At 34.4% G+C, this 11764-nt stretch overlaps 1 protein-coding gene and 1 long non-coding RNA gene across 2 annotated transcripts; both read right to left on the bottom strand.

Annotated features, from left to right (window-relative positions):
• Positions 1-250: 250 nt before the first annotated feature.
• Positions 251-3967, bottom strand: LOC114188998 (uncharacterized). The gene is made up of 4 exons (XR_003605542.2): positions 3418-3967; positions 2925-3006; positions 1094-1228; positions 251-1006 (listed from the first exon to the last, which is right to left on the bottom strand). It is a non-coding gene; the product is annotated as an uncharacterized LOC114188998 (long non-coding RNA).
• Positions 3968-7716: 3749 nt separating this feature from the next.
• LOC114187497 (transcription factor bHLH14-like) lies at positions 7717-9333 on the bottom strand. The gene has a single exon (XM_028075757.2). It carries the CDS (start codon positions 9063-9065, stop codon positions 7851-7853), a length of 1215 nt encoding a protein of 404 aa, XP_027931558.1. The 5' UTR covers positions 9066-9333; the 3' UTR covers positions 7717-7850.
• Positions 9334-11764: the final 2431 nt, after the last annotated feature.

An 11764-nucleotide genomic window follows, 5' to 3' on the forward strand; every position in this document is an offset into this window, starting at 1 on the left:
TGCCAAAATAATTTAAATATCATTCACAAGTCAACTAGATCCCATCAATATCTAGCACATGACATGTCTTCTTATAGTTCAATAAGTGTCTTTCCTAGATGCAGTTTTTATACAACACAGTTAGCAGAAATATTCATTCATGACATCATTTCTCTGCTAAACATTTTTCCAATGTAGTTCACAGTGCACATAAATAACATGAACTACAAAAATTGTAATCAATAAGTTCATTATAGAGTACCACACATACTTCTCAAAAGTCAATATTCATCAATTGCAATTCTTCACAACAAAACAAATTCTACACAACCATAGGTTTCATACATTTGCAATGATATTTCATTTGCACCAAACCAAAAAACCAGACACATCCTCTCGTCACCATTTGCAAAACTATTTTGGTATCCCTTTCTTCTTTGGACCATACCCTACAAACGAACTTTGGATTAGATAACTTTTGAACCGTAACCATGAATGATTCCTCATACGCATGTACATATTGTTGTTCTTTACATTTTTGTCTTCTACATTATTTGAATCTTATACTAATTCATCTTCACCTTTGCTAGTGTATTCCAAGTTACAGCATTAAGAGTAACATAATACCTCAGAACTGCCAATCCTTGAAAGTAAGTCATTCCCTTCAATTGTAAAGGCATTTCATTTCACAAGAGTCTTCCATCATGTGAGTCATTCAGGGATATGCTGCTCTTCATTTGGAACATGATCTTCACCCAAATTGGTAGGAGAAACAAATTCATCAAACTTTTCTTCAGTTGTTTTTGTTTTCCTCTCATCCATAGTTGCTTTTAACTTACAAATGGCTCCAAATCAATATCATGTTATTATTGTTCAATTACACCCATAAGCTGCTCCTTTTTTGGGTTCCACCAGAGACATCGTCTTTTCTCTTTCTTTTGTCACACTCACCATCACGTTTTGATAAAGCTTCTTTGACAACTAAGAGACCTAGTTCTTCCTTAGACAGACAAACATCATGAAGAATCTGAAATATTTTTTGAAAAAACCAACAACATTAAATAACTAAACAACTACAATAACAAACATCAACAAAACAAATAATATACAATACCACATGATTTTCAAAACTACATCTTATTGACACATCTCCGACTTTGTAATCAATCCAACGTAACAACCTTGGAAATTTGGATTTCATAATTGCACCCTTTCTCTTCACAAGCAAGAAGTGATCAAAAGCTCATAGCTGCAACATAAAATAATCCAATTAATTTAAAACTAAGTAACAAATTCATATGACAAAAAAAAAACGCTACAACAAAAATTTATGGAAAAAGTTAGTTACCATGATTTACGTACAATAAATATACACACCCCCACAACATGGAAGTGTTTATGATGTAATTGCTTTTTCAAAATAATTGACACGCTACACAAACTCCCAACCAAGTACTCATAGATGACACGACCCAGTTATATTTAACTAGACTAGTCAAATCATCTACAATTTTGAAAAGTGTCACAAATATTGTTCCATTTCTATTAGGCAAAAGAAACTCAGATATGCCTAACAAAATGTACAATCGGCAAAAATCTTCTACATCAAGACACTCACACTTAACTTCTTATTCAATAAACCAATATATTGTCACTAGTGCAGAATTGCATTTTTACCTCGCCTTATAGGCCTCGGTTGGCGAGGAACCGAAGCATATAATGGCGCGGTGGCAATTTTGCAATTACAGGCAACTTTTATGCCTCGGTTCACATAAAACCCGAAGCCAAAAGCGGTTATAGGCCTCGGTTCAAAAAAAACTGGTGCCAAAAGGGGTTTTAGGCCTCGGGTGTCAGGGAACCGGGGCCAAAAGGGGTTGCTAGAAATTTCAAAAATGCCATTGACGTTGGCACTTATAGGCTTCGGTTGGGTAAAAGCCGGTGCCAAAAGGGGTTTTAGGCCTCGGGTGTTAGGGAACCGGGGCCAAAAGGGGTTATATGCCTCGGTTCTAAATTGAACCGAGGCCATATAGTTTAATTAGGGCACAAAAACGCGAACCCCTCTACTTCTTCCTCGCGCGCCGCTACAATTCGTTCCTCTGATTCCAAGAACTCAATCCAAGAAGGCACACCCATACCCCCATAAACTCTCTCGCAATGCTTCCAACGCTCTTTGAAGAGCAGGCTTCTTTCTCATGGTAGACCTTCTCCACCACTCCCCTTCCTTCTTCAAAGCGCCCCAAAACTCAACCATCTTCACCATCAGAGACTCCGCCATCAGAAACACCTCACACCCCTTTTGTTCTTCCAACCACTCCCTCTCCAAGAAAGGTGTTCACTGGAACCGCGTCGTTCACTTGCTCCGTGCAAAGGGCTACGCTTCGTTCTCCATCGCACTGCATTCTCTGCCTTTACTTCTCCGTCGCCTCACTCAGCCGCCGATTCAGCTCCACTTCGCACGCCTCCACAGTGCCGACAATGTTGCACCACTGTGGGATTCTTCGTTGAGAAAGATTTCCAACTGCAACGAAAAAGAAGGAACACACTCCCTCCGCATCGACGATCATCTGTTTAGGCTCTTCAGAGAGCTTTTGTGGCCGTAATCAACGCGATAAAGTCGTTGCCGATGTCGCAAAAAATTTAATTAAAAAAAATATTTTTACCCTATGGCTCCGGTTCATTTAGAACCGAGGCATAAAATGGACCTTATGGCTTCGGGTAACAACCGAGGCCAAAAGGGGTACCTTTTGGCCTCACCCCAATATGCCTCGGTTCCAGACCCGAGGCAAAATGAGAAAAATAACCGGGGCAAAAAGCCCTTACTGCACTAGTGTGTGTTCTACAAGAATGCCTGAAATTAATCTGCAAATATTCATATTACAAACCATAAGTTAAACTTATATTACTAAAATATAAATGAACTTACAAAGCAACAAAAACTAAAATACCTGACTTATATCACTACAATCTTCAACTTCACAACCTTCATTAACTTCACAACCTTCACTAACTTCACTCATGTCAACTAACCTGAAACACATTAAGCAATTCAATTAACATAAATTAGGCATAAATCACTACAATTTAGCAATTCAAACACCATAATCAATCAACCATTCAAATTGCACACAACAATGTCAACTACCCTGAATTCAATAAGAAATAATCAAACTCATTCCAAAAGAGCTTTAATGATACACAATACAAAAAAAAAAAACCATCAAAACAACAACTTACACACACAAACAAGTAGTCTTCCGTTCACTTAATGTACAAAAAAAATCAAACTTCTCTTTAATGAAAGATGGAAGACAATCAAACTTCGGTTCAAATCTTTTTCCCAACAAATGTTTATTAACAACTTTCCTTTCAATGCATCACGAGTCACACAATAAGAACTAACAACTTCATGCCAAAAAACCATGAAAACAGTCAACTAACCGTGTTATGAGACAACACAAAAAAACTTCGCTTTTTGTAGGCACCCAATCCTTCAGCCAAACGGTCCATCGTCTTAACAAGCCTTCTCACTTTCAAAACATGTTTTGTTTGAGAAACCCTATCACCTCTTCAATTTTTTTTTCGAAACAGAACCAAACTGATATAAAAGGAAGAACGAGGAACGTCTATTTTGGGGTAGATCTGAAAACTAAATTTACTTTCCTTTTCGAAAATAATTTTAGCACCAAAAACATATTTGCATTTGGAATTGAGAGACGACAAACACATCTAAGATTGAGAGGCAAGCGAAAGCACCTTTCATCTTGGGAACAAGAAACGAAAAAAAAATTATAAAAATATTTTTAGCACCCAAAACATATCTGCATTTCTAATTAAGAGAGGAGAAACACACTTGAGATTGAGAGAGCACCGAAAGCACCTTTCATTTGGGGAAGAAGAAGAAATGAATAAAAAATTAAAAAACATCTTCTCATACATTTTCCCACAACTACATTCTTTCTTTCTCTGCTTTCTCAGCCAAGCGGGTCATTCCCACACGCCAATTCAATTCACACGTAATGCCCCACACACCTCTTCAATTTACAATTTTAAAAAAATAAAAAATATGATGCCACGTAGACGGGTAAGATAAAGGTAAAAAAAACCAGGTTATTCTATCATTATCTACTTCAAAGGTCAGGCTTATTTACTTTAGATCAGTCAGACTCATTGTTGTGTAAAATCAATAATAATAATATGTAATTTCATTTATGTATTATTCCACATAAATATGTCTAAAAGAATATGTACACTGAGTCATTGGCTATAGCATAACATAAATATCTTAAATAAGATAAGGGATGTCATAATATAAATAAGAAAGGATATTTCTATCGTTTTACGAAAGGTTCTTCTCATCTCATTTTTTTTTCTCTTTTCTAAGAGTAGTAAAGTCTAAGTTTATTGTTTTTTTCCATTCTTTACCATAGCAATTTTTCATAGTTTCTGTCGTAATCATTCCTTTTCTTTCTCTAGTCACAAAACAACCGTTTATTTGGTTCATGTGCAAAGCATTAAACCCATGGCATATTGGAGCTACAGTTCTTGACAATATTTGAGTCACACTTTATATTTAATGAGAGGGAGTGCCTATAGCCGCCTTCTGTCATGTCATTATAACAGTTTCTTTCTTATTCTAAAGAGCCACACCATCATTTTCATTAGTGATACATGCAAGGGAAATGAACTTAATCATTACTTGTCATCCATCACCTGTCAAACTTCCTCTTAACTTTCTTTTCTCCCAAAACAACTTCTAATATGTGTCATGTGTTATTCCTGTCTTTGAAACTCGTGTTACTCGTGTCTAATAACGTCAAGTTGAAAAGGTTGTTCATAAACTTCCATATGGATGCCATATATATATATATATATATATATATATATATATATATATATATATATATATATATATATAATACACAATGTTTCAAAAGATGAATGCAATAAAAGAAGACAAATAAGTATTTGTATAATATATCATAATTATGATGACAACAAAGTCAATAAAGATATTACTCAATATTTGAGCTACTACATAAACAATAAAAAGCACTTTAAATCAACGAACCCATATATATGTAATAGTTTCGAACTCTTGTTTGCAAACTAAATTATGTCTTAGCTTTTGGTTTTTAGAATATGTAAAATAGTTATATTCTCTACTCTGAAAAGTAACTAAGAAAGTTTTATTATTTATTATTTATTACAAGGGAGTTTTCTTAAGAAAAACTTGTGATTATAGCTAGAAGTGATAGTTGAGTATACCTTATTTCTCAATTTTTAGAGAATATTATTGATAGGTATTAACTAATTAAGATTGGCTATTTTTCGTGATAAGTAGAGTGGTTATTTACTCTTCATAAGTAGAAGTGGTTATTTTCGATAACCATGTAAAGTGAATTATGTATTCATGATTGCTAGGTGTACTTGTTGTATTTGCTTAGAAAATTGATAGATTACTACAATCCTAAGTCTTAAGACAAAATTAAGCGTAACTCAAGAGTTTAGGATAAATTTGTATAAATTTGTTGTATTTTCTTCATTAAATAACCTCTGACGAAAATTCTAGTATTTATGTGAAAAAAGTGAGTTACTTGTACCTTCAATAGTAATTGATTTAATTATTTTTGCTTGGCATACATAAAAAATCATTTTAAGCAACAACACAAAATATTGAGTTAAATCACAAAAAGAGTGGACTAAAGTTTAGACAACAATTTTTTAGGCGTAGTCTAGGTGAGTGTAGTTATAGGTAATAGGCCGCGATTTTCAGTACGACAATAATTTTAAAATCGTTGCTTATAATCCTCATAAAAGGCAACGATTTTGATATATGTGTTTTTCAAAACTTCACGTTTTCAACACTGTGAACTCTTGGCGTTTTCAGTATAAAATCAAATGAAGGAAATAAATTCAAATTTTAGCGTTTTTGGAACTAAGTTTTGCATTTTCAGTCAAAAAAAGGAGGAAGGGAATATTTTTAATCTAAAAGCTTTAATTTTTAGTGTATTTTAGACCACATTTTTATAGATTGGCCCACACTTTTTACAATCAAGATTTATATAAATGTTGCTTAAGATAGTTTTTAAGGCACTTCTAAAAAAAATGTTGTCTTTACTATGTTTAAACCAAATTTTTACATCTGTCCTCTTGTTTAGTCTTGTTTAGTGTTGTTTAAAATCATTTTTGTTATAGTGGCAAACTGCTCTGAGATAGAAAATAATAAAAATTGTTAATTATTTGTCAAAAAAATCAACATTCACCGGTGAAAATGTTCCAGAGATAATCAACTTAATGATCAACATGTTCAACAAATCATACTCACTAATCAATTTTGGTAGATGTATAAAAAACTAGCAAGCCAAGATCCAGCTATAATTGAAGTTCTCCATGGATCCTAAATTGTGTTGTATGACTTTTGTAGATATATTATGCATATAGGTGTTTGTATAATTATTTTAGATATCTTCAATTCATTTTTAGAATTGACTTTTAGAATTCCGTTTTCTCTTTTTTCTCTAGTAGTATTAAACATTCTAGAGTTTCTACAATTTAATCGTTGTGTATTCCTTTTACTTTCAATTGCTTCATTAATTTATTTTCTCTCCTTACTTTTAAATTATTCAATTTACTTTTCTACACTTTATTTTTTTTTTAACTTTCTTGTTCCTAGATTAACTTTTTATATTTGTTGGAAGTCTGACATCGACCAAAAGACAAGACTAATTCACAATATATAAGTGGGTGCAAATTTTATCTTATAAATAAGCTTTGTAGGATTGAAATAGACTTAAAAATTTACTTCTTGACATAATATTAGAGCTATAACTTACACTATTGGTTTAAAATCTTTTTCTTAAACAGGTTTTATACTTGATTCCTTAGTTGAAATTTTGATATTTTTGTGGTTATAAATAAACTTGGAATTCAATGACATATAACAAGTTAAGGATAAAACTAGATAATTAACCATTTTTTATATATTGAATTTAATCATAATTTTTTTACCAGTGAAAATTTTATAAAAGTGTTATTATGAATAATGAATTTTAAAGAACGATCAACTTATACTAGCTCCTATGATCCACTTACAAAAGTGTTAATCAGGCTACTTATACGTGTATGTTAACAACAATGTAACTAAGTATATAATAAAAAAAAAGAAAGTCTAGTTAACTAAATATAATAATAATCTAATAATAGCAATGGTATTACGATTAATTTAGTTACTCAGTACAGGTGACGCCTAATCTTATTGGTTATGGAAAAGGATCACCTTATTTTGCCATCCAATACTAGCTCATATGATCCACTTACAAAAGTGTTAATCAGGCTACTTATATGTGTATGTTAACAACAATGTAACTAAGTATATAATAAAAAAGAAAGAAATAGTCTAGTTAACTAAATAGAATAATCATCTAATAATAGCAATGGTATTACGATTAATTTGGTTACTGAGTACAGGTGACGCCTAATCTTATTGGTTATGGAAATGGATCACCTTATTTTGCCATCCAATACTTTTACATTGACTTTATATTTATTATTCTACCCTTCACTCTCTTATTCTTTTTATCTTATTTTTAATAACTAAATTACATTTTCAAATGGAAAGGATCATGTTAATTCCCTAGGCCCAAAATAACATACTAAAGGATGAAGAATTTGGTGTGTAGCCTAAAATAGATATACTCGATTATGTAAGGAGAGAAGGAACAAGAGTGGGCACATCGATTTACTCTGTTTGAACATTGATAAAACACTAGAAGCATGATCTGGAAATGGAGAAGGTAAAAAAAAATGAGAAAGGATTCCAAATGCGAAGCAGCTGCAGAGAAATTTCTGCGCAGATAGGTTGAGAGAAGATGTCAAAGTCTGCGCCTAATAGCAGTTTGGAGAGCCTCTTGGGTGGTGAGGTGATGGGGAACTCTGACGACGACGTCTTGAAGCATCATCTCTTTGATGTTGGAGATTGTGGCATGCAGAACTTGCAAATTGACGTCCCTGAGAGCATCCATCAGCCGGGCAGAGGGGTGGTTAACGTTCAGGCTCTGCACCCTTATCATGGCCTCGGAGCCCAAGATCTGGACTTCAACTCTCATCTCAGTAGTTGCAGAGGAGGGTGCGGGAATGGATTGGGGTTGGACCTGCTCTGCCGGACCTTCCTGCTTGGCCTGGAACGCCACCTGGAGGTTGCTGATTTTGGCCTTCAGTTCATTTATATAATCAACGGCGTCCGAAAGCAGGGAGGCCTTGTCCATCTTGGACACGTTAGGGACAGCAGAGCGAAGAGCATAGAATCTCTGATTCAGCTTCTCTCGCCGCTGCCTCTCGGCCTCCACGTGATTTACGGGAAGCGCCTCACGTACCCTCCCCGCCCTTCTTCCCATCGTGGGAACGTTGTTGTTATTGCCTTCCGCATCATGATCAGAAGGCCCTGAAGACTCCGTCGACGATCCCTCCAATTCTCTTCTCCTCTCTCTCTCTTCCTCCTTGCCTGGAACCACCCACTGCTTGCTCACCGGATTCTCACTCCCACTCTCCCCCTCCTCTAACACCGATTTTGCCAGTTGCAGAACCCCATAATCCAGCTTCAGCACCTCATGCGAACCCAGCTCAAGGATCCCTCGTGCCACCGACACGCACACTAATGTCTGGATCCCATGCCTCCGTGCTTCCCCCACTCTCTCGTCACACTCCTTCACTTCAAACTCCTTCACCCCGCTCAACCAAACATCCACCCCCGAGCCGAAGGCACACCCCACCACACCGTCCCCGGCGGCATACGACCGAGTTTGCGACACCCTGTAGAACCATTCGATGTCGTTCACGTGGTTCCTCGTTTGTTCCTCCGGCATTCTGACTTCCGTTCCCTCTCTTCCCTTTGTGCCCATGAAGAAGCCGTCCCCATATTCCAGTGTGTCACGGGAGTCGCTGTCTTTGGTGGCTTGCCAGAATATAGCATACACCCACCATTCCTGACGGCTCTGCAGAATGAACTGTAGACGCTGCTGAAGCGCGTTTGCGTTTGAGACCACCGATGAGGATGCCGAATCTATAAATTCTCTCATCTTCCCTTTCATTTTCTCTTACTCAGTTTCTTCATACACTTTGCTGCTACTACCTTCTTATTAAGTCGAGTCCTTCCCAACTGACTCAGATACAATAATGTCTAAGGTTTCAGATGTAATCAACTAAGTCTCGACAAAGAAAAACAACGAAAATAAATTTCCTTTTAGCTGTGTGAATGGACCTTTCCTAGAGAAGATGAGAAATGGGAATTAAATGGTGTGTTCTTTGAATACTTTAGCTACGATGGAAGTTGTCGCGCCAGTTTCACGTGTGCACACAAAATTTGACTGCTAAAGTATATGACTGAGTTCGATGTATTGTATCATACATTCCCCTGATCTTTTTTCCCTAAATATAATCTTCATTCTTTTCATGTAACATTTTGTTAAACCCGTCAGCAAATAAACTTGTATGTGAATCACTTCCTTGTATTTTGTATGTAAACAAAATATTATAATTTATAGACTCTAGTTTTATTTTTCTATCTCTAAGTCTTAATCTGTGTCATTAAGATAGAATTATTACCTGTTAACCAATACAATAAACCTATGACCCTTCCACTCTAAAATATACAAAACTCCTAGACAAATTAACAACCTATAAACAACCCATTCGATTTTATTTCATTTAAGTTTATCTAACAACACTTCCCCTTGAACTTAAATTCCTACTCTTCATCCTGACTGTGCCACATACGGTCTCATACTTATTCCTATCATTAATAGTAAGATTCTTTACTTTATTTATAGTTGACTTACTTTTCTCTTTGGCCCACTTATTCTTCTTTTTTGTAGATGTGTAATTCGCTTTTATTGTGGCTAACTTGTTCTACATATTCTTAGCGACAATTTTGTTTTTAACCATGTTCTTTACTATCTTATTATCCGACTTATATTACCTAGGTTCATATCAATATATTGATCTCCTTTTGAGTTCTCCACTTGGTCCACTGACCTATCGACATGCTCTACCAAGTTGTCTACATGCTCTACCGAGATATACACATTCTCTACTGAGTTATCCACATGCTCTATCGCAGTGGCGGATCTTGACTAAAAATGTTGAAGGGGCCAAAGTAATATAATTCTGAGATCATTATATTTGGTTATTAGTATAAAGGTTTAAAAAATTGCTTCTCTACTAAACAATTTGATTATAATGTTTCAAAATATGTGAAGAAGTATAATCTATCTTATTTTCATCAATAGTTTCCTTTTTTAATCACTTTTTAATAATGAATTTATTCTTTTATTCTTTATCAATATATATTTTTTGTACATAATATTAAAAAATAATTTATCATAATTTAATAAAAAATTGAGACACATAATTATTAAAAGAAAAATATATTATAGTTAAGTCACAATTAAAAATCAATTATAAAAAAATACATGATACATTTTTTTCTATATTCATGAAAAATGAATAAACAAAAAGCTAATGAGATAAAAAATAATGTTTTCATTATCAAGTGAGACAAGAGACAAGAAAAGAAGAGGATAAATAAGAAATGAAAGCAAAAATAATTTTGTGCCTAACTTTTTTTTCTTAAAATACAAAAAGAAAATATATGAGATAAGAGATTATTATAATTTGTGAAAAAACTAAAAAGAAAATAAGAAGGAATATAAAAATTATAATAATAAATATTTGGTTTAAGTATTGATTTATGTTTCGTTTAAAAATGTTAAGTTGGTTCTCTAATCTTTTTAGTCTCAATTTGGTCCTAAATTTTTGAAAAAATTATGCAATTTAGTCTTTTACTTAAATTTCTTGAAACGGGTAGATGATTCTTTCATTAAAATTGAAACTCTTAGTATGAATGATTTAGTTTGTTGACGTGATTAATATAATCTAAATGTCAATTTTTTGACAAAAATAGAAACCAAATGAGAAATTAAACCTAAATATTTTTATTCTTTATTATTTATTAACATTAAATACACCATTTAATTTTCATGAATTCCTAAAATATATTACTTATGATTTAAAAAATTTAATAAAATTTTAATATTATATATATATATATATATATATATATATATATATATATATATATATATATTATTTAAAAAAATTCAAAATTTGGAGGGGGGGCCATGGCCCCTCCCTGCCCCTTTAAACATCCGCCTCTACTCTATCGAGTTATGCAAGTTGTCAAGGAAACTCCCCTAGCAACTTGAGCTTTTAATGAGGTCATCGGCGTCGTTGATCGGCGGGAAATGGACTCCGTTCGATAGAGACGACCTCCGGCAATCGTTCGTTCGATGGAAATGACTGGAAAACGCAACGGAAGATCGAATATGGAAGTTAACGCTCGAATCCCTCAAGCTTCTCACTGGATTGGTAAACCCGACGAGGTCAAACCTAATCTAGGGTTTAGGGTTTGAGCAGAGACGAAAGGGAAGTGTTCTCAACCTAAGTTTATCATTCATCTCAGCTACCATACATGAGGTTGGCCTGCCTTTATATAGGTGGAAAGGCAGCCGAGAAGCAAAAACAAAGAGGAAGCCAACTAACAGATTCGTAACGGCAAAAACAAAAAGGAGAAACGGGACAAGCATTCCTATCTAACGGGACAGAACCCTAAAAAGACACAGCCCTATCAAGAACCCTAGCAGCTGGTGATGTAGAACCTAGTTGCGGCGTGGGTGTACTTTAGGCGAAAGGAATGGATTCATAATCCAGAACCCTGATTGCAGAATGTTAT

This window comes from Vigna unguiculata, chromosome 6 (assembly GCF_037176805.1).
Source record: "Vigna unguiculata cultivar grain cowpea cultivar isolate G323 ecotype 2 chromosome 6, ASM3717680v1, whole genome shotgun sequence".
Lineage (NCBI taxonomy): Eukaryota > Viridiplantae > Streptophyta > Magnoliopsida > Fabales > Fabaceae > Vigna > Vigna unguiculata.